We start from the raw sequence: 22,567 nt of genomic DNA, 5'->3' as shown, positions 1-22,567 counted from the left end.
GCAAGACTGGTTCGCGTCCTACTGGGTTATCGATAGTACAGGAATTATTTCCAACCAGACAAAACATCAACAGGATGACATGAATCTTTGTTAGTTCCAGGTCTTTAGTCAAACCAAGGAACCTTCTCCTAAATAATCAAATAGCCCTTGGTGAGCTGTTAGCAGTGCTCTAATACGACATGGAAAGGACCTGCTGCCCTCTGTGCCTTACTTCCACTTCTGGATCATTTCTGCTAACAGTGAGGTGCCTTGAGGGCAGAAATAATGAGGGGCAGAACCGCCAAGGAAGGCTGCCCTGCCCGAGGGCGAGCCCAGCGGAGGGCGAGGTATCCAGCCAGGGCATGGGGGGCTAATTCAGGAGCAGGGCTGGAGCTGGGCCGGGCAGGCGCGCAGACCCATGGGCAGGGGCCAAGGGCAGTGATGAGCATGGGCACAGCATCTGGCCAACAAGGGAAGATCCTGAGTCCAGAATGGGGGCTGCCGTCCTGGGCGGGGGCAGTGCCTACAGCCAGCAGGCCGTGGTGAGGGCAGACAGAGGGCAGGCGCTGTGGTCTGGGTTCAGAGCCACGGGGAGCTGAGGTCTGCCTAGGAGTGGCCTCTGTGGGCTGGGGGTCCAGGGAGTGGTCTGTGTGGGCACGAGAGGCTCCCTCCGGGTCGATGGTAATCGTCCAGATAATGCCGGAATCACACCCAGAACCAGCGGGAACCAGGCACAAATGATGGTCTGGACGTGGCCTTGGAGAGTGGGGAGGGCTTATCCTGGCCAGGGGCACTGCGCCGCCACAGGAGGAAAGGGCGGGGCAGAAAGGGGCAGGGAGCCCCAGGAGAGGACCAGGGAGCCCCAGGAGAGGACCAGGGAGCCCCGGGAGAGGACCAGGGCCTGGGCTCAGGCCCCAGTGTGTCATTGCGTGACTGTGATCCCCAGAGGCCTCTCGGGCTCCAGCTTCCTCCTGCATAAAAACAGGAGGTCAAAGGTGACCTCTGACGTCACCGCAAGGTCTCCGGTCCAAGGCCCGTTAGACCTCCACAGCCCTGACTTCCATCAGGGTCCCAGGCACTTGTGTTTCCCGCCCTCCACTACCGTGATCCACCCAGAGCAGGCAGGTCCCTCGGGCTGTGCTGGACCCGGCCAGGTCTGTGCTTTGTCTGTAGGCGTGGGGCCTGTCTGTCCAGGGACTAGGTGGGCTTTTCTGCGAAGGCGGCGGCTCGGGGCTATGTCACCTCATTGCCTCCGAACACATGGCTGTGGACGAGGTGCTGGCTGTCAGCCCGGCCATCCCGCCTCTGGCCACTGGGCCGCAAGCCCTCAGTTGCGGTTAGAACACTCTGTGGAGTGGCGAGAGCCGCACCAAAGGCGCTCGGCGCGTGTGTGTGTCAGCTGTCCCCCTTCAGACCCCAGCAGAACAAACTAATGCCAGGAAGCCTGCACAGGAGGTGGTCAGTATGATGCACTGTGGAAATAACTGCCCGTCAACTGCTGCGCAATTGAAGTATAATTAAAATCACGAGTAATTCACTAAATCAGAGTGAGCAGAACAAAGGAACTACGGTTAAATATAGATTTGCATTCCAGATGAAATGTTTCACCTGTAAACTTTTTTGTTTTTGTAATTTGTTTAAAAATGCAAACACTGCCTGTAATTTCAAGGTCGTTGACCCATTTGAATGGGCTTGTCTGTCAGATTTCATTCCTCTTAGTAGGATGATCAAACTGTGCCTTTCACGGGTCCAGTGCTGTTTGGAATCTAAGGATTTGAGTGTATGTTCTAGACAGTGGTGGCTTTGTGTCCACACTGAGTGCAGCTCATACTGGGCATTCACGTCTCTGCATTGATCCCAACGTTTAAGCTGGCTCTTCTGAAACCTCCAGCGGGTCACACAGTCTGTCACTCAAAGGCGTTTCCCCTCGTGTGGCTGCAGTGGATCAAAGAAAACGTCCTAAGGGACAGATCCCATCATGCACGATGGACTGGGGGAAGGGGGGACTCAGCGCTGTACAGGACACCTCCCTAAGAGGAGTGCTGCAGCTGCCTGGGCAGAGGGGGCAGGGCGGCGGGGCCTCTTCAGGACAGCTCTCGGCCTTTGTTGCTTTCCTCACCACGCGCTCTGTTGTCTGCAGAGGACCAGCTCCCGCTTGGAGGGCTGGGCGCCTTGAGGTGAACAGGACACATTCCATTTAGCGCATTGAGCTCTACACGCCTTAGTGCGAAGCCAGAGGACGGGAACAGCTGACTCGGGCCAGAGGGAGGTGGGAGGTGACAGGATGAACGGTCCTCCTGATCTCACGGGGCCTCGGCCTGCGGCGGCCTGAAGCAGCATTTCCGTTCCCCGGCCAGAGATTGAAGTCAGGTTGCAACAGTGAGAGTCCTGAATCCTATAGCCGCTAGACCAGTGGCCGGGGACAAGGCCCTGGCCCATCGGCTTTACAGAAATGAATCCCACAAAGAGATGGAAAGCTGTGACACAAGTAAAGTGTTCATTAGGAGGGAAAAGGATATGTGTGAATAGACTCACACGGGTGGACTCAGAGAGAGAGTTGCGCCCTCGTGGTAGTTTGAGTCACTTATATGGGGCATTTCTTCCGGGTTTCCTTCAGCCAGTCATCTTGCTTTGCCTGGTTCTGGGTCCGTGTTTGGTTTATCTCGGAGTCCTCCCACGTGTGCGCGCGCATCTCTTAGCCAAGATGGATTCTAGTGAAGAGGCCTCTGGGAGGGTTGACATCACCTACTGTGGGGTGGCACCCCATCCCTTTTGACCTCCGAGGGACCTTTCTGCACATGTGTAGTCGGGGCAGGTCTCCTTGACCTCAAGAATGAGAAATACGTGGTCTCTTTATCTTTTATCTGGGCAGGGCTCAGCTTCTCTCTGCCCTTGTCCCCCCACAGGGGACACACTCCAGCTGCTCAGCCTGGGGCCCATCTGTCTCCTGCCTCACCCCCCCAGTAAAAGGCGGGGAGACGACTATACAAGCATCACGCACAGCCAGAGCAAAGGCTGCTGGGCTTTGGTGCTACGTTTCGAGGGAAGGCATGACGGAGCCGGGTTCTCTAGGGCCTCCTGTGCTCCGCTGCACCATCGGGACTTAATCCCACAGGCGTCAGAGGGCATCCCTGTTCTGTGCTCCAGGAAACAGAAGTCATGGGAAGTCATGGTCTCAGACCTCAGGACGACAGCAGCTGAGTTCCAGCTCTGTCTCATACTCGCCGTGAGGCCTCAGACTCCATGTGGACCCTCCCCACCCCAGACCTGCCTGGTCTGGGAAAGCCCGCTGCGCCGGCTCCAGCCCATCCCTGAGTGCTCGGCCAGGACTGAGGCTCGTGGTGGGAGTCCTGCCCCCTCCCCACCCGGGCCCTTCCCTCCACTCAACCCTGCCGCCTACAGGACGCCCGCCCTCATCCTCCCGGCCGTCCCCAGCTCTTGGTTCCCTTCCCTTCCCACTCCATCTGCTGGAGTGGGCCGTCAAGGCCAGGGCACGCTGACCAGCTCATCTGTATTTTAACGGGGGCTTCGAAAACTGAAGATCTGCCCTGGACCCCCAGAAAGCCTGCTGGTAGAAGTTCTGACATGCAAAAGGCAGAGTGAAGGTGTTTTTAGAGGGGACCCCAGTCCCTTCAAGTGTCTGCCCATGCAGATGGCTGATCCAGGATGAATCCAGCCAGAGGTGGTGTCGCCTTCACTTGAGCAAACCCAGCGCACCTCCACCAGCACTGACTAAGCACTGGCTGTGTCCCAGGCCTGGCAGAGCAGCTGCGGGAAGATAGAAGCGAACACAACACAGACAAGGCCCGGCCTCCACGGGCACGTGCTAAGTCAGACACCACAGGAACCGCGTCGTCAGGGCCAAGGGCTGGGAGAAAGGTCTGCACGTGCGAAGGGAGACTTCTGTTCAGAAACCCCCTAGAGACCACCTAGGCCGGCTTCCACATGTAGCAGGTACAGGGTTGAGCCCCAGAGGTTGGGCACCAGCCTGAGCCTGCCCTGCAAGGCCATCGCAGAGCCAGGACTTGAACTGGTCCCACTGCTTCTGGAACTCTCTCTGGGTCATGTGGAGCTGCCCTACCGGGACCTCCCAGGACACCCAGAGTCGCAGAGGCCTCTCACCAATGACAGATGGTTTATTCCAAGCTCGAGGAATAGCAAGTGTGGTTACACCCTGTTCAGGATCCCGCGAAGGCAGGCAGGCCTTGTGCGTCGCCATGGGTCACGAGAGCCTCACTAGTGAGGCCTTCAGAGAGGCCGCCCTCCAGGCTGTGCGACCACCTCCCCTCCTCCCCGGGCTGGTACGGCTCCTGCTGGGAGGGGGCGCGGTTTCTGGTGCGGCCAGATGTGGACCTGCCCGCAGCTGCAGCAGGTGTGCCTGGGACTTGGGGCTCGGCCTCTCCTCACACCCCTGCCGCATCTTCTCCTCCTCGGCTGGAAGGGTTTGAGCCTGGGATTGGCAGCCTCCGTCCCTTCCCCCGTCCCCCGCACCCCCCCCCCCCCCCCAGGTGTGGACGCAGGCTGGGGACCGGGTGTTTGCCGCTGGTTCCAGAGCCACGTTTGGTCCCCAGGGAGGACGTTGTTATTTTCGCAAACTCCCAGCATCCTGCCTGTTTGATATTTTGGGTGAGTTGAATCCAGTCCTTCCCATTCCTCCCAAGCTTCCCACTCCCTGAAAGTCAGGTGGGCGGAGCCTGGACAGGCTCCTCAAGGAGACGTGCTCGGGGCCATTGGCGGCTCCGCCGCGGCCCTCCTGGTGGCTCTCTGCCCCTGAGCTCACGCTGGGGTCTGTCGCCCCTCAGCCAGGAGGACTGTCGTTTGATTGGATTTGCTGGGCTCCTCCAACAAGATGGACACGCGTGGCGAGTCCACTCAAGTTTCCCAGGCACGCGTGTCTGCGTCTGATGGGGAAAATGACCTGCCGAGGTGCTTGTCATGAGGCGAGGGCGTCACCGAGGACCCGGGAGGCACCGTGAGGATCAGGGCTGCAGCAGAGCCGCAGTGCAGCGCCCGGGCTCGAGGGAGCATGCGGCAGCTCTCGCTGGTGACAACGTGGTGACTCTGGCACGTGAGCGAGCGTGTGCAGGGCCCCCTGTGTCTCGGGAACTACCCTTGCTGTCTGCGCTGTCCTGCTGGAGAGTTTGGGGAGCAGAGGAGCCTGTACTGTCCACATCCGCTTGGTTCCTGGGTTTGGGACTGAGTAGCAAGAAGTCACAGAGAAACAGACTCATCCGAACATCCAGGTCCTCGTGGCGCCTGGGTTCAGGGACCAGGATTGAAGGGTGAGAGTCTGGACAGCAAAGCAGGCGGGTGTCCTGGGGCTGCCATGACAGGTCACCGCAAACTGGGCGCCTTAGCACGACAGGGATCTACGCTCCCACAGTTCTGAAGGCCAGAGTCCAAGATCAAGGTGTCAGTTAACTCTGAAGACACAGGGAGGCACCCTCCCTGCTCTCCCCAGCTTCTGGTGGCCACGGCAGTCCTTGGTGCTCCTTGGCTTCTAGACGCGTCCCTCCAACTTCTGCCTGTGCCTCCACATGACGGCCTCCCTGTGTCCAAATGTCCTCATCTTATAAGAATCTTTGGGTCTTTTTATAGTCTCAGCATTTGTCAGATAATTGCTAGATTGTATATTGCCTCTTAAAATGTGCTTTGTCTTCATGGAGCCATCACGTTGAACATTTAGGTGCCTGTGTGAATTAGCTATTATAACACCCGACGGCGTTCACGAGTCCTAAGTCTGCGATTACGTTTGCAAGCAATTTTGCTGTCCGTGCCCTTCAGGCTGGAAGGTCGTCCTGTTGTCTTCGTGTCGTTGGAAAGACCCAGAGAGGATTGGTTTAGGCGTCGGTTTTTTTTTTTGGGGGGGGGGGGCGGGGGTTAGTCCCGAGCTTGTATTTGTGGGACTCAGGACTGCACACCTGCAAATGTTTGTGTAGCATCGATTTCCAGACGTGTACCTGTAACTGCTGGGTTAAAAGGCAAGTGCATTAAAGACTTAGACAAATAAAACGGAGTTGCCTCCAAGAAGCCAGTCGTTTCCTCAGGGCCTCCCTACCGCTGTGTGACCGCTTCCTAACTTGATTACATCTGCAGAGACCCTGTTTCCAGACAAGGTCTCACGTCCACAGGTACCCGGGGTTAGGATGTCAGCATATCTCTTGGGGGGACACAGTTCAACCAACAACAGAGGGGCTTTCCTGCCAAAGCTGTGGTCTCCATTCAGGCACCAGGATGCTGTGTACCAAGGCGCAGTGGCATCACTTAGGCGGTGGCCTTGCAGAGTCACAGGAGTCCAGGGAGCGTCCCTGTCCCCGGGCAGGGCCTCGTGACCCCTCCAGCCAGGATCACGGGCGTGCTCTCGGCCCGTCTGTCTGGTCACAGTTTGGGAGGTTTGATCCTGTACTCGCTGAGGATCCCAGAGGGGAAACTGGACCCCGAAGCCCCTAAGCCAGGGCGGTGCTGCGGCCTCACTGGGATTCCGTGTGGAACGAGACAACCTTTCTTCTCCTGACAGATCTGTCAGCCACAGGGAAAGGGACAGCCGGCTGGGCCCTGCCTGACCAGGCGCTGCACCCAGTGTGGGTTTGCATGGGTCCTGGGCTTACACTCACGGGGCTCACATTCTCCCTCGAGCTAAGCCTCATCACCGAGCTACCCGTCACCTGGCTTCCACCGGGTTCTTAGGAGTCAGACGAGCCCCGCCGTCACGCGCTGACGCGGAAGAGGGAGGTGTGGGTTCCAGCCTGCGCCTGGGTCGGGCAGGGTGGGGGTGACCGGGCAGGCGGAGGGGTGAGTGAGGGTCCCAGTGAGACGGCCACAGCCTGGGTGGACAGAGGGACAGGGACTGAGGGGATGGGGTGAGGCCAGCGGCGGACGATGCAGAGCCAGGCCACATCCCCGGTTCCCTTCAGGTCCTGGGTTGGCCCGCTACGGGCAGCGTCCTCGCCCGTCTGTGACCTGGGCCACGGTCTCCGGCCTCAGCCCTGGGGCTCGGGGGTTTGGGCTGGACGTGGATGAGACGCCCGTGCCGCACTCCGGCACCAGGAGCCCCAGGGAAACAGCCGCACAGCAGGCTCTGTCCCCGAGTTCCCTCATCAGTGTGACACCTGCCTGTTTCCTCGCAAACAGCTGAGGGCCCTCCGTGTGGACTGGTGAATCCCTCCTCGCCAGGCGGCCACACGTGGATCCAGGTCCCCTGACTGTGGTGTCTTTGCAGCCCCCGAGGGACGAGAGCCTGAACGGCCTCCTGCAGGGTTACAGGATCTACTACCGGGAGCTAGAGTACGAGGCGGCCTCGGCCACTGAGTCCAAGACGCTCAAGACCCCCTCCGCTCTGCGGGCCGAGCTCACAGGTGAGCCCTCTCCTCCCCCTGCACGGGCCGGCAGCAGGGAGGTTCCTGTGACCACGGTGCATCCGCCCCCCAGGCCTGGGCCTCAGGGGCTGGAGGAGGTGCGGCTCTGCCCCCTACCACCGCCGGTGCGCACGGCCCAGGGCGTGGCGAGGTGCCGTGAGCAGAGGCCCCCGGCCGCTGGGGGACCGGGGAGGCTGCCCGGAGGAGGATCCATCTGCGGTGACTGTCGGGGTAAAAGGATGTTACTGAGGATGTGACGGGAAGTGGGGGACACAGGGCCCAGGACAGCTCGGTGCAGGTAGGCAAGCAGGGCGGCAGGGGCTCGGGTGGGCCAGGGGTCAGCCGGCCAGCGCAGGGCGTGTGCTGCGCGGGGCCGCCCCAAGTGGAGCAGGTTTGGGGTGTGCCGGGGCGGCTGCAGGGAGCCCCGGCTTCTGTCCCGGCTCATCTGTCTGCTCGCCTGCACCCCGCCAGACCCCTCCGCGGACTCTGGCAGTCCTTCCAGCAGCCGTTGAGGAAGCTCTGGAGCCGCTGGGCAGGCGCCGCGCTCCCCGCTCCTCTCTTCCTGGCGTCCCACACACCGTCAGAGGACATACTTGAGCCTTAACCCCTGCGCGCCGGCGTCGGGGCGGCCGGCCGGGGAGCCGGGGCCTGCTCTGCCGGGGCCTGCTCGGGCCCCGCGTCTCGGCGAGGCTCATGCGTGCTATGGGCAGCTCCCGTGCTCCCTCCCCAGCCCACCTTCTGGGGCCTCGGGGCTGCAGCTCGGCCCCGGCCCCGCCAGGAGGACTGGCTCAGTCGTGAGCCCGTCTCAGCGTCACCCCGGGTGTCCCTTGCTGATGTCCAGACCGCAGCGAGCGTCTCCCTGGGCTGTGTCACAAAGTCACGTCCGTGGAATGAGAGGGTGCGCTGGGGTCTGCTCGTCCCCTTCAGCCCGGGGCTCTACCTGAGCGCAGGTAGCCCGAGGCGTTGCCCGGGAGACGCCGACCTCCATCTCCCCCTGTGCTGCTTCCGCTACCTCGCGCCAGATGCGAACTTGACCCATTTAACCTGAGGGGTGAGCACACGCCACCCCCTCGCGGGCCGGGGGGCCTGGCAGGTTCTCCAGGCAGCGCGGGGGCCCCGGCGAGCGGACCCCGCCACGCGGGGGGTGGAGAGACTTCCGGGCCAGGCCCCGGCTCCGCGCCCGCAGCCCGTCACGCGAGAGCTGCTCCCTGTGCGCTGACCGCCTTTCTGCTCTGCTTGCCCCTAACAGCCCAGAGCAGCTTCCAGAGCGTGAACAGCAGCTCCACGTTAACGACATACGAGCTGATACGTAAGTGGCAGCGCCCTCAGCGGGAGCCGTGTGGCGGCGTGACCGCGAGCCGCCAGGCGGCGCCGCGTGGCCTCTCAGGGGCCCAGTGGAAGCAGCTTGGATTCGAGGCTCTCGTTTCTGGGGTTCCCCCTCAAACGCTGCTTCGCGGTATGCCGGAACCACCAGGGAGACAGGAAAGGAAACTTCTAGAAGCAGAGGCTGGGAGTGCGGGGTACCGGCAGCTGGTCTTCGAGTTTGGGACAGGAGGAAAGGCAGAGTGGGCAGATCTCCTCTCTGGCTCCTTGGACGTAGTTTTTAAGCCCCTTTCTTATTGTGGTAAAATACACGTAACACACGATTGCCGTCTTCACCATTTTTAAGGGTCCGGTTCAGGGGCGTTCAGCGCGTTCACACTGTTGGGCAACCATCCCCACCGTCCGCCTCCAGAACTTTCTCATCTTCCCAGACTGAGACTCTGTCCCCGTGAAACACGGACGCCCCGTCCCCTCCCCCAGCCCTGGCCCCCACCCCCTACTTTCCATCTCTGTGACCCTGGCTCCTCCGGGGGGGACCTCACAGAAGTGGAATCGCACAGCGTTGGTCCCTCTGTGTCTGCTGGGTCCACTTCTAGTTTCATCCGTGCTGTAGCGTCGGGGTCTCCTTCCTTCTCAAGGCTGAGGGACCGTCCACCGCATGCACACACCCCATTTATTTATCCACCCGTCCTCCATTCCTCTTTAACCAAACTGCTTCCCCTCGGATTCCTGTCTGGGGATGGGTTTCAGCAACCAAGTGCAAGGCTAAGGGGCCCCGACGCGATTCACTTCAGCACAGAGAAGTGGCTGGATTAGAAAGAGGATAAATGGGGGAGGGGGAGCCGGGCCTCCCCCGGCCCCAGGTGTGCGGGCACTGGCTGCCAGCCCGTGCCCTTTCATCCTGCCACCACCTGGGCCAGGTGACCAGCCTGGCAGCCGGGGCGGGGCTCACAGAGCTGTCCCACCTCCCCAGCGTCACCTCATCTGTCCATCTGTCGTGTGCTCGCTCACCCCCCCACCCATCGCTCCCTGGTTGTTTCCTTGTCTCTCCGCCAAGTCCCTCCTGGGCCGGGTGCTCCCCCAGACGTGACCTCCCCGAGCAGCCAGGTGAAGAGTCCAGTGCAGGCCTGGCCCCAGTGAGGAGGCTTCCCTCCCGGGGTCTCGTCCAGGCCCTCCAATCGTGGTTATGCAGTGCGGGAGGGGCGGCCCCGACCACGCAGCAGCGTCCACTCTGGTGTGTCTCCGTGGATTCCCGGGCCACACGAGTCCCGGGGTTGAGACGAAGCCACGTTGTTTGTCTGGCAGCACGGCTGGACCACGTGGACAGAACCTTGACCATGAAATGTACACATATCGGCAAACCGAGGCCTTTGAGGTGTTAATGGCCGTGTCCTGGGAAGAAAATGACATGTGAATCCAGGCCCCGTAGCCAGGCACGAGCTCTGTACTAGCCAACATGGTGAGAGCAGCTGACCTCTAAGCCAGAACATTCTGGAAGGTTCTCCCCGTTGCGTGGCTTTCCCGAGGCCCCAGGTGCGTGCCGGACCACCTGGGTGCATGGTTCCTGCAAATCGTGCCTCCCAGCGAGCGGCTAGCTCAGCAGAGGTGCCGCGGATCCGACCTCCAGGCCCTCCCTTGAAGGCGGTCAAGGTTCTGCCTGCCCTACTGGGCCAGGGTCTCACTCCGTCGGTTCCTACGCTTACGGAGAGATTCTGGACCAAGAGGCAAGCCCGGGTCAGGCCCTGTGTCCTAGCTTCTTTCCCTCAGAAGACGAGCCTGCTGCCGCCTTCCCCTGAGCGCAGGGTGGGTTGCGTCTTTGCCTCACGAGTGTCACTAATGCCGGGACAGAGGGTGGCAGGCCCCTCGCAGACCTCTCTCTGCAAGAAAGAGCTCTTCCCCCGCGTCTTCTCAAGGGGCACTGGTCCCTCAGAGTGGCTCATGGAGGGAGTTTTCTAAGAAAGGGAGGGGGTCCCGCCAGCTGACCCCTGTCCCCTGGCCCTTGCAGATCTGAAGAAATACCGGCGCTATGAAGTGGTCATGACAGCCTACAACGTCATCGGCGAGAGCCCGGCCAGCGCGCCCGTGGAGGTCTTCGTCGGCGAGGCCGGTAGGTCCCGCGTTTCCACCCCCAGCCCGGAGCTCAGGCGCCAGCAGCGTCCCCCTCGATGATGGTCATTTTGCTGGTGGGGCAGGAGGCTTCCGGTCATGGCTGGAAAGAGGCCGAGGGCTGGGTGTCCCGACGGGGACAGCGGCCAGGTCTTGCTTTTGAGATTCAGGGGTGTTTAACGTCTGGATTTATCAGGACCTGCTCTAGGGGAGCGATGCTGTCGCCTCCATGGGAACCTAGGTGTGCGGGAGCCTCCGTGTGTGGAGGGGGGATGTTTGTCAGCTGCCGTCTCTGGCTGGGCCCGGGCAGTGGCCCCGGCACTGAGTCAGCCTGACCATCTGTAACAGGCCCTTCCCAGGTCTCGAAAAGCCACGTGGATCCATGTTTGTACCCCTTTTAGGTAAGAGGTGACCCCTGGGTATGTTTCAAGGACCGTCCCTTCTGTGGGGCTAACCCACAGGGAGACGTCGTGTCCTGTGTGGAGGCCAGAGTGCTCCTGGCCCCAGCTGCCCTGCAGCGAGCTCTGCCGCCTGCCCTCTGGCCCACAGGGCGACCCCTCCCCCCGACGCCCACCGCCCCGCCGACGGCCGTCTCCTCTGAGCCTGGCAGCTGGCCTGAGGGCTCTGCTCAGATCTGCTGGTGCGGAGTTGGGAGGGTGAAGTATTCTTGGAATCCCTCTGTGGACAGAGACCCAGGCTTGCCGGAGGACAGAGGGGTTCTGGTCACTCGGCCGGTGCACAGAACACATCAGGTGACCTTTTGCTATTTGGAGAGGTTATCGTCGTAAACCAATCAGCACTGAGGGCCTAACCCAGCAGGATTTTTCTGGAACGGTCCCACAGTATTTTCGTGTAAGCGAGGATAAACAAGTGCGCCACCAGGAGGTCGCGTCGGCCTCTACACAAAAGTCTGTCTGGGGGGAGGTGGAGGTTCCTTGGAGCAGGTGGGGCAGGGGCCAAGTGTTCCAGGAGGACATGGGCCTGGCCACAGAAGAGCCCACGCGGGCAGACGGGGGACGTGGCAGGGAGGGGACATTTCAGGGAGGGGACGTGGCACGTGCCATCCGTCAGAGCAGGAGCTCTGGGACCTCGCTGGGCATCAGTGCGGGCCTTCGTACCGCTGGGACCTCGCTGGGCATCAGTGCGGGCCTTCGTACCGCTGGGACCTCGCTGGGCATCACTGCGGGCCTTCGTACCGCTGGGACCTCGCTGGGCATCAGTGAGGGCCTTCGTACCACTGGGTTGAGGGGCGCACGGCCGGCCAGCTGTGACCTGCAGAGCTGACCTGCCCACCGCCAGCCTGCACTCCAGGGAAAGGACCCAGCCTGTGGGGGCCCAGGCACTCCAGACAGGGCCTCAGGCCCAGGACCAGAGCAGACGTCCAGAGAACAGGGCTGGAGCCTGGACGGGAGACCCGGCCGGCACTGGGGCCGCAGCCAGCCAGCGGGCGACAGTGGGGTGTGCGCAGTTCCTGGGTCTTGTTTGTTGTTTGTTTGTTTTGTGGTAAAGCACAGTTAACGTGAAACGTGCCGACCTCATCACTGGCAAGCGTCCAGCTCAGGGGCGTGAAGCACATTCACCTGTTGTGCGGCCACTGCCCGCCGTCTCCTCTGGGGTCCTTTATCTTCCCAAACAGGAGCCCCTCGCCCATCAGCAGACCCTTCCCTCTCCCCTCCCCCCGCCCCGGACGGCCTCTAATTTACTTTCCGTCTGTGAATTTGCCTAGTCTAGGTACTTCCTAGGCGTGGACTCCCCACATTTGTCCTGTGCACCCGCCTTCTCTCACTCAGCGTGTTTTCTTGGTTCATCCGTGTTGTAGCAGGCGTCAGACTCTGTTCCTTCTCATGCAGTAGGCATGTCCACTGTGGGCAGACACCCCATTTTCTTTACCTGTGGGCCCATCAGTGGACACCTGGGTTGTTTCCACCTCTCGGGTTTGTGGTGGAGCTGCTGTGAACGCGGGTGGACCAGGTGTTTTTCCCAAGTGCTGAGCTGAGACTGAGCCCGTGTGGCCTGGCCATGATGCAGGGCGCTGGCCGCTCCCGCCCCCTCCACGGGGGCCCCTCTGCCAACACACACCTGCTCCCATGCTGACTCTCCCCGGGGCGGGGGTCGCGGAGGGGGATGGAAGGAGGCTGTCCATCGGCTCTGCCACCGCGGCGTGGGCGGCAGCCTCCAAACAGACTCCATCAGGAACACGGAAAGCAGGGGCCGGGGCACAGAGGCGGATGTTCCGCCCTCAGCGCGTTGCTCTGCCGTCTGTGTTTACGCTGCAGAGAATGTTCTGAAAGGAGGATGCCAGTACTTCCAGCGTGGCTGCCAGGTACCCTTTGCCCTCCCAGTCTCCGCCTCTCACAGCCCAAGGGCCCCTTATAATGGTTTCGTTCCGATGCTGAGCAGTGCTGCTAACCAGGCCTGCAGAAAATAAAGTTCGTTGGGGCCAATTTCCACTCACCTGGCCAGAGGCTTCATCATGTCGCAAACTAGTCGGCATGAAACACTCAGACTTGTGTGAAAACAGCCTGGAAACAACACGGTTTCCCGAGTTAGACCGCCCTGAGCTTCTGAGTGTCGGCTCGGCCGGTTTCCGGCTGTGTGATGTGGGACCAGTTACTTCACCTCTCTGAGCCCTGGCCCTGAGGACCGTGGTGCAGAGGGGAAAGCTGTGGGCTAGGAGTGAGGAGACTGGGGTCCTTGTCCCACCTCTGCCCCCAACTTGCCTGTCTCACCTGCAGGATAAATGTCCAGGACACGCCTGGACTGGTCAGTCAGTAAGTGGTGAGTGAATGACTGAGACCCTGTGTGGTTACTGGATTGGTCTGGCCCATCTACAGAACAATGAGAGGTTGAGAGTTAATGATCTTTGGGTCCCCTCCAGTCCAAATATGTAATATTTAAATCCTTTTAACCTCAGAGAGAAGGCGTAATCTTTAGGAAATTTCTCATTGAGATTGATTTCTGAGTCCAGGCATTTCAAATTGGTAAAAATAATACATTAGTAAGGACTCCAGTTTGCAAGAGATAGAAACCCAAACAGCTTAAACTGAAAGAATCAATTATCAATTCACATAACAGAAGAGTTGAAGAGCCTGGGTACAGCTTCAGGCATGGCTGGATCCAGCACCCTAACAGGCTGGTCCCATGTCCCCTCTTGGTTGCACTGTCCTCTCAGCTCACTCCTGTCTGGGGCGGGCTCTTCATCAAGGTGGTCCTGTAGCTTCAGGCAGCAGAAAGAGAGTTTCCTTTTTCTACGGTGCCTCCAGTGGCAGTCCACTGGCCCCCGTTAGCCTGCCTTACACGCCCATCTGCTGCAGCCAATGGCCTGAGGTCCCAAAGCCAGGGGATGATGTCATCTCTACCTGGACCACATGGACCGAATGGGAGGCAGGATCCCCAGATCCCCAGGGGAGATCTGAATGCTGCTGCCAGAAGGGGACTGGGTGTTTGCTCAGCTGTCAGTGCGGCACTCATGGCAGAGTTTTCCAAGGGGCCAGAGCTGCTTCTGGGAGATGTGTCTGTGGGTTCCTCAGCAGAACTGCTGTGCCAGTCACCCCTGCCCCCGCCCCTGTGAAACCTCCAGGCCCAGCTCTGTGTTCTCGGGGTTCTACAGCTGAAAGGAGCCCATATCCTGGCCTTCAGGACACTTACTACTGGAGGACAGGCCCCACCTTCAGGATAAGGCTGCCTTCCTGCCTGGGACACGTCTGTGTTTCCAGACCTCCGAGACTGCTCCCCCGGAACATACGCCATCCCACCCACACCGCGCTGCATCTGCCCGGAACCCCTGCTCTTCACTCCAGTCCCTGGAAGACCCTCCAATCTTCCGCTCAGCCCACCTTTAAGGCCAGCCCCTCAAGGCCTGGCTGCCCTGTCCCCGGCCTGGGCAGAACTAGGGACCCCTCTGCTCCGGAACACGCCGCCCGTTCTGCTCTCTGCACCTCCTGTCTGTGATGCAAAGACGCCTCTGATTCACCCCAGTGTCCAGGGTGCTCGGGGCTTCCTGGTTGCCTGGAGCACTGCAAACACTGTAATGTTGGGGGAGTGAAGGTGGGGGAGAGCAGATTTGGACAGGAAGGAGGGGAGCCACGCAGGCTGCTGCACCCCCCGGGGCCCAGGGAGGGGAGGGGAGACCCCTGAGGGAGGAGACCCCCCGGGGCCCGGGGAGGTAAGGGGAGACCCCAGAGGGAGGAGACCCCCGGAGCCCGGGGAGGTGAGGGGAGACCCCAGAGGGAGGAGACCCCCGGGGCCCAGGGAGGTGAGGGGAGACCCCCCGAGGGAGGAGACCCCCGAGGGAGGAGACCCCCAGGGCCCAGGGAGGTGAGGGGAGACCCCAGAGGGAGGAGACCCCCTGGGGCCCGGGGAGGTGAGGGGAGACCCCAGAGGGAGGAAACCCCAGAGGGTAGGAGACCCCCGGGGCCCGGGGAGGTGAGGGGAGACCCCAGAGGGAGGGCTCCTGCTCGGGGCGCCTACAGCCCCAGCTCCCGCCTGCCCTGCAGCCTCTGTCCTTTCAGGGGGCCTGGTGGCTGAGAATCCCCAGGGGCACTGACACCACGAGGGGCCCTGACAGCAGCAGAGCAGACCCAGCCCCTCCTAACAAGGCCTGAGGCTCTGACCTGACGCCCATACGCACCTGACGTTCACAGACTGTTGCGGGACCAGGGCTGCGGGTCTGGGGTGTAGGGAGGGGGAGCTCCGCACAGCCCAGCAAAGCGTGCGTGGGCTCCGCGGCCCGGTGTGCGGCCGCGTGGCTGCGTCGGGCTCCAGCTCTCACTGGACACATGGGAAGAGGGGTCCAGGGGCCACGGCGGGCTGCCAGTGGGGGTGCCTGTGTGCGAGCCTCACAGGGAAACAGCCTCGCTCCAGAGGGGGAGACCCAGGCCAGTCTCGGCCATCACCTTCCTGCCGTGGGAAGTCACCATCACAAAGGTCCCCATGCAGGGACTTTGGCATTGCGCCGGCCTGTCTCTCCCTTTGCATCTCTTGCTGGAGTCGGTGGGTCCTTCGGTGCAGGTCTGAGCCACAGCCTGCAGTTTCCTTGTGTTGTTCTGTGATCCCGGATGTCCCAACAGCTCAGCCCTGATTAGACCCGGGGCCGAGGTCCGCCCTGTCCCTGAGACCCAACAGGAGGAAGAACGTTGTCGGTTCTGCAGTGAAGGAGCCAGGGCTCGCTCTGCGTCCAGTGGGCCGTGCCCGTGAAAGCTCAGGTCGGCGGTGGAGCGTCTGCAGCCCCCGACCCGGGGCCACGGGGCCCGGAGGTGGAGTGGGTGCAGAGTTTGCCCGTCCCCTCACCGTGCCGGGGAGAATAGCAAGATACCGCTGGGCCTTTGCCGCCCCTCCGGGCTCTCTCCCCTGCACCCCTGACCCCAGGATGCCTGCTCTGAGGCCCGCGTGGGGAAGGAGACAACGAGCCCAGCATCCGCGTTGGTTTTCAAGCGCTTTGCAAGCGCAGTGGGGGCGGGGTAACAGGAGCAGATGCACTGAGAACTCGGGGTGCCCCCGGGACTAGGCCAGTAGAGCAGTCAGACGCGGCCCGGGGGGCGGGGAAGAGGGAAGGCGGCCGGCCCTGCGAGCGCCTCGTTAACGCTGGGACAGAGGGCGGGGCAGGGCCCCCCGGGGTGAGCGGGCCCCCAGGCCCCTCCTCTGGAGCCGCCCTCCACCCGTCCTCCATGCCCCGCTGGACTGACCCTTCCTGGGCCCGAACCCCATCCCGTCACTTTTCCGGTTCCTCCCCTCGGTGCATCCCTGTGTCTGTAGGGAAGCACGATGTGCTCCCGAGAGGGGCCCATGGGAGCCTCCGGCCCCGCCCCAGTCTGCCCCCCAGCAGCACCTCAGCTGCACCAGGCCCACCCTGCGTTCTTCCCGCCACGGTGGGGTCAGCCCCTCCCCCAAACCTGGGCATCCCTCTCACGCCCCCCGGGCTCCCCACGTCGCCCTGCCTGGGTTCCGGCCTTTCCTAGCAGGCACGGGAGCCCAGGAAGCACTCATAGAGAAATGACACCATTCATAACTTTATTTCCATCAATGTAGGAAGGTTATAGAGAACATTCTAACGCGTAGCTCTTTACTTGGAAAGGATCGCAAACGCCACACCATTCGGAGTCCACGTCCTCGGCCGGAGCCTCCAGAGAACCCCGCGGTTCACCCAACCGGTGGCTCGCAGCCCACCCCTCGCTAGGCCCCTGAAGGCGGGGAGACCCCAGTCCTGCCCCGGACGAGGGCGCCCTCTGGGCAGAAGGGAAATGGCCTCCCATGGGTCCTGGAAGGGGCTGAGGCCATCCAGGGTCAAGCCACATGGGGCGGGCCTCTGCGTGTCACAGAGCTCGGGGTGGACAGGATCGGGGCTGCAGCTGAGCTTCGCAGGCAGAGTGGACGCTGGATCGTCCACATCAAGGAGGCACCGCCTCCATGTGGGCAGCTAGGGAGACGGCCACCCAGGGTCGGGTATTGACGCTGCCCGCTGGGCTCCAGACGTGCCGTGACCCCGTGTCTCACCCCAAACACTGGCCCAGCTCTTGCCTCTCCTTCCCAGTCAAGCTCTTCGTGAGAGAACCTGCTTGCTTTCGTTTGTCTTATGTTGTTTAACTTGGGGAAATGAGGGAAGTTTCAAGTAGACAGACTAGGATACAGAGGCTGAGCGCTCGACCACCAGGCACCACGACCATCTTCCCCCGTCTCGCCACCCACCTGCGTCTCTGCTCCCCTGTTCTCAGACACGTGTCTGGCCCTTCATGGAAAGCTTCCCAACTCTGCCCTTGGGAAGTAGCTTGGGCCCTAGAGTCAGCAGACCCAAGTTCAAATCCAGTCCGTCCTGGGACAAGTGACTTAACTCCTCTAAGCCTCAGTTTTCTAAGGGGGAAAATGAGAATAAGATCCTTTCCCTACAGCTTGAATTTTGTGCATACAAACCACGTGGGATGCAGTTGGTTAATTAGGGGCCGTGAGTTGTGTTATGCGGACCAGGTCGGCTACAATACGGTCGTGGTCTGTCAGGACCTGGATCTTGCCGTGATGGGAAACTCACTCTACAGGCAAAGAGGAAAAAAAGAAAACCCACCACGGTCGCGAGCAATGTAGCTGGTTTGCGTGAGTGGCTTCTAACTTTGCGTCTCGCGACGGCGGTAGCAGTGATTAAGCTGATAAGATGGTGTGAGCGGTGGTGATGATGGGAAAACAAAGGTCATTGCTGGATGAAACCAAATGCTGGATGTGTTCGGCACTAACCTTTATCACGGAAACATCTAAGAAAAATGTGCTTGTTCTTATGAGTCTGGAGCTCTCTGGCCTCCACCTCCTTTCAGATTGAAACCACTGTTTTTTTTTTAAATACTCTTTGGACACTCGGAGTCCTAGGGCTGCCGCTGCCTGGTCCGCAGCTGGAGCACCCCTAATTCTGTCCACACGTGTGAACGTGCTCTGTCAGAGCTAAGAGCCCTCGTTAACTCACCCCGTCCTTGGTCCGAGGCACCTGTAATCAGAACCGCTCCAGCTCCTGCACTGCTCCAGAGCTCTGCAGTTCTGCCAGGACGTCCACCAGTGGAAAGGCCGGGAGCTTACCCTAGATTTCCTGTGCAAACTCATGGGGCCAAGGCCACAGCTGGGTCTGGGCTGGTTAAGAGGACATGTTGGCCTTAACAGAGGGTGTTTCGCTGGCGCACCGTGAAATCCTGCATTTACAACAGGGGCCGCACCAAACTCCAGCCAGCCCCTGGCAGCCCAGAGCGTGCAGTCTGGCCTTGGGCTGGGTGCTTTCCCTGAGGAGCTCGCACTGGTCGGGGTGTATTAGTCATCTGCTGCTGGGTAACAAATTGTCCCAACATAGCTGCTCAGACAGCACACACCTGCTACCTCGCAGAGTCTGTGGGTCAGGAATCCAGGCTCAACTTAGCTGGGTCCTCTACCTTGGGCTCTCACAAGGTGTCGCCAGGCCTGCAGCGCTGTCCAAGGGCTTGACCAGGGAGGGCCCCTTTCTGAGCTCACGGGTGCTTGTGCACGGGACCCCGTTTCCTGGGCTGATGGGCAGAGGCCTCCCCGAGGTCCTCGCCTGGCCACCTCTCCGTGGAGCGTCACCATACAGGCTGGCTTCCTTAGAGGGAGCTGGGGGGGGGGGGGCGAGAGGAGCCAGGAGGGGGCACCAGCAGGAGGGGCAGCTCAGGCTCCCTGACCTGCCTGCAGGAGGCTGCCCACCCCACCGCGTCTGCCATATCCTATGTGTCAGAAGGATCGCGTGAGGCTGTGAGCACCAGGAGTGGGGTCCCTGGAGCTGCGACCAGGATCCATGGTGACATACCTGGGCTGCTCTCAGTTCATACGGGAACCACCAGGGAGACGGACATCTACACGCGTCAGCACGTGGTGACTCGATTACCTACCGTCTCTACAGGGACAGAGCCCACACAGAGCAGTGCCCTAGGTGCCCAGCGCCCAGATAAGCCCTCGGGCGATTATCAGGACAGAGAAGTCACCTCGGGGACGAGCTTGGGGCCACCACGCCCCCCTGGCCGGGCCTTGCTCTGCTCTCACGCCACCCATTTCGTTTCAGCTCGAAAACCCTTTACGTCTGATATTTTCTCCAATCTTACGAACAATGGAACTACAGCTCAGAGATCGAGCAGAGTCCCAAGTCCCACCAGCTGAGCCCAGACCCTAAACTCGCCAGCCAGGGCTCCTTCCACAGCCCCCCAGCTATGTTTTCTATAGCCTGGAGTACACGGCATTGAGTTTTTTGAAAATAGTTTTTGTGACCAGTTTGCTGATTCTTCTTGCTAAGCTTCCTTGGAGTTGTTTTCGGTCCTGGCTCAGCAGTGAGGTGATGGACGACAGGCTGGGGGCCGGAGCTCGGAGGGGAGGACGGCAGCAGCGGGGAGACGTGCTGGTCCGAGGGGGCTGCTCCAGGAACCCAGGCACGGCACGTGGGGCCGAATTCCCTGCCCCCACTACCCACCCCCCCCACCCACTACCCCTGCCCCGGCCCCAGGAATTCCCCTGGGAGGGAGGGAGGGAGCGAGGCTCAGAGCCAGGCTGCCTGGGTTTGTACGGCCAGATCCACACGCTTGCTGAGTGTGTGGCCTCGGGCAGGTTCCCGGATCTCGCTGGGCCTTAGTGTTTCCGTCTGTGTAATGGGCAGTGACTTGTACCCACCTCCCCAGGTTATGAGGATGAAGTGAGGCCAGATGAAGGGTTTGCAAGAGATGCCTGAGCCCCTGGTATGAAGGGCGCTCCATCGATACCGGCCTCAGCGCTGTTCACACCCCACTGACGGGTCCCTGCGTTAACCGGAAGTTAAAGCAGACGTTAGCACCACTGTATTTGTCTCCACGAGTCCTGGGGGTTCTGGAGAAGTGGGGGCTGTCGGTTGAGAGAAGGGTGGTGCGTGTCCCTCACGTGCGTTACAGATTTATCAGATATGATCTCACTTTGTCTGTCGTAAGCTCTGTTAAAAATTACTTTGTAATGTCAGTGGAAATGCTCATTTACGGGCCTGAGTTCCTGCGGGCGGGGCTCACAGCTGCCCGGCGTCCTGGGTGACTGGGCATTGGACGTCCCGTTTGGTGGCAGCAGTGACTCACAGCCTTCTTCTGGAGGAGGGGCTGCACGCCTGCCCGGACGTGGCTCCTTCCTGGATCCTAGCGATCTGCCCCTCCTTCCTTCCTGGGCCGAGTCGCTGCTTGTCCCTCGGGGCGAAGCCCCGCCACCCATGCAAACCTCCTTTACGGACTGAGGGGGCCCAGAGGCCACACAGTTACCCACACCTGGAGTCCCTCCCCGCCGGTTATCCCTGCTTAGGGGAACAGATGTGTTGGCAAAGTTTGCTGAGAAGGTGAAAATACATTTGAGAATTGTTTCCTACTCACTTTTTTTTTTTTTTTTTTTTTTGCGGTACGCGGGCCTCTCACTGCTGTGGCCTCTCCCGTTGCGGAGCACAGGCTCCAGATGCGCAGGCTTAGCGGCCATGGCTCACGGGCCCAGCTGCTCCACGGCATGTGGGATCTTCCCGGACCGGGGCACGAACCTGCGTCTCCTGCATGGGCAGGCGAACCCTCAACCACTGCACCACCAGGGAAGCCCCTCCTACTCATTTTGACAGGAAATGAGAAACAGTGTTTGACCAGAGAAATGTTGGTGTAATTAAAGTGAACTGATGAATGTACAATCTTTTAAAGATCACATAAAGAAATTCTTATTTCCTTATATTAAAACATTAACAATGATCCTCAGGTTATCAGTTAAAAACTTGCTCTACGCAAGTAATAAATCACGGGCTTACAAAGAGGGAAAGTCAAAACCGAGCGTGGTCTGGCCTGGTCCAGCAGCAGCAGTTCCAGCCCCCAGACGCCCGTCAGTCGTGATGCCGGCAGCCGCCCCGCCCCGCAGCTCTCCACTGCTCCATCCCCGCCTCCGCGGCCCATGGTCCCGTGTGAAATCCCCCCCATTCCTGAAGAGCCAGCTGGGTGTTCTGTTTCCAGGAAGGCCCCACGTCCCCCAGCCACAGCGGTGACCCGTCGTGGCCCTTTGACCCTGTCCTCACATTCTGCCTGGTGCCGTGACTGCTGTGAATTATGTCTCCTGTTGAACCTGTCCTGCGCATCCTCGTGTCCACCCGCCCCGCGAGCTAAGCCGAGGGCCTGGTCGATGTTCAGGAAAACGTCAGCGAAGTTGCTCCGTGGCGACAAATCACCCCCGAGTCTCGGCGCCTGAAATGCCCCCGTGTTTCCTCTCGCGCGTCCCTGTCCTTCACGGTCAGCTACGTCTCTCATGCTCCCAGACACAGATGGGGATCTGGGGGCCCCGCTGGTCTGGGGGTGGGGAGAGGTCGGCGCCGTGGAACGCTCTGGAAGCTCCTGCTGGGAAGTGCCCTGCATGTAACTACTGCTCCCCCGTCGTCAGCCAGGCCGGTGTCGGAGGCATGCAGCTCCCTCGGGGGGGGAATGTCTGCGGGGTGGGTGGGCGCCCCCCGCCGCGCCACGGGGGCAGAGTGAGCGGGCGAGCGGGGGCCGGATGGTGAACGGTCCCACCCGAGCAACTGACAAGCCCCTGCCCTCCAGCCTCAACTGTTTACCAAATGCCTTTGAGGCGTTGTTTCCTCTCCTTGCCGTGGTTTCAGCACACGGGTGCCTGTCCAGCTGCCTCCCTGGAGCAGAGGTTCTGAAAGGTTGACGTGAGCCCAGGGCCGCCCAGGGTCTGCAGGACGCAGAGCCAGCAGCCCGTGGGCCAGTGCTCCCTGTCAGCAGGAAGTCTACACCGGGTCAGGGCAGCCACCGTGTATCCCTGATGCCTGGTGGCCACGTCGGGGCCGAGCAAGCCGGCCAAAGTGCTGCCCTCCCTGCTCCGTGGGTCCCGCCCGCCGAGTCCAGCCCACAGCACCCAGCTGTGCAGGGCCTCTCCCAGCGCTCGGCCAGAATCCCAGAAGATTCCAGAAATCGCTGGGATTCTACTACTGCTGTCAGGGGCAAGGAGCCCCCAGAAGTCCAGGAAGCTTCTCTATCACTGCCCTGCCCGGACCTCTCTCCGGGGCTGGGGTGGCGGGAGCGATCCCTCAAGGCCGGTGGGTGACAGCTGTGGGAAAGCGTCGTCTGCCTGGGCCGAGACGCCGGATGGAGAGAATCTCCGCTCTGTGCCCTAACCCTGCACCCGCCCTCCAGCGCTGTCCGTGGGCCATCTGCGTATCAGCAAACGCCAGGGACTGCCAGGCCAGGCCAGCGTGCTTTTAAAAACGAATTTCATGCATTTTAACACAGCATTCTGAGCCGATGTTCATGTGCGCCGTACTCCACAAATGCTAAGGTTGGAGAACAAGGGGCTCGCGA

General features: G+C 61.0%; 1 protein-coding gene across 1 annotated transcript in view; it reads left to right on the top strand.

Annotated features, from left to right (window-relative positions):
- Positions 1–22,567, top strand: part of SDK1 (sidekick cell adhesion molecule 1) — an 826,099-nt gene that overhangs the window by 754,706 nt on the left and 48,826 nt on the right. Inside the window, exons 33-35 of the mRNA XM_049699672.1 lie at positions 7,199–7,334; positions 8,584–8,643; positions 10,663–10,764. Coding sequence (XP_049555629.1) covers positions 7,199–7,334; positions 8,584–8,643; positions 10,663–10,764 — 298 coding nt within the window. The remainder of the gene's footprint in view (positions 1–7,198; positions 7,335–8,583; positions 8,644–10,662; positions 10,765–22,567) is intronic.

Source organism: Orcinus orca, chromosome 16 (assembly GCF_937001465.1).
Source record: "Orcinus orca chromosome 16, mOrcOrc1.1, whole genome shotgun sequence".
NCBI classification, from domain to species: Eukaryota; Metazoa; Chordata; class Mammalia; order Artiodactyla; family Delphinidae; genus Orcinus; species Orcinus orca.
This window is presented reverse-complemented; position numbering and strand designations above follow the sequence as displayed.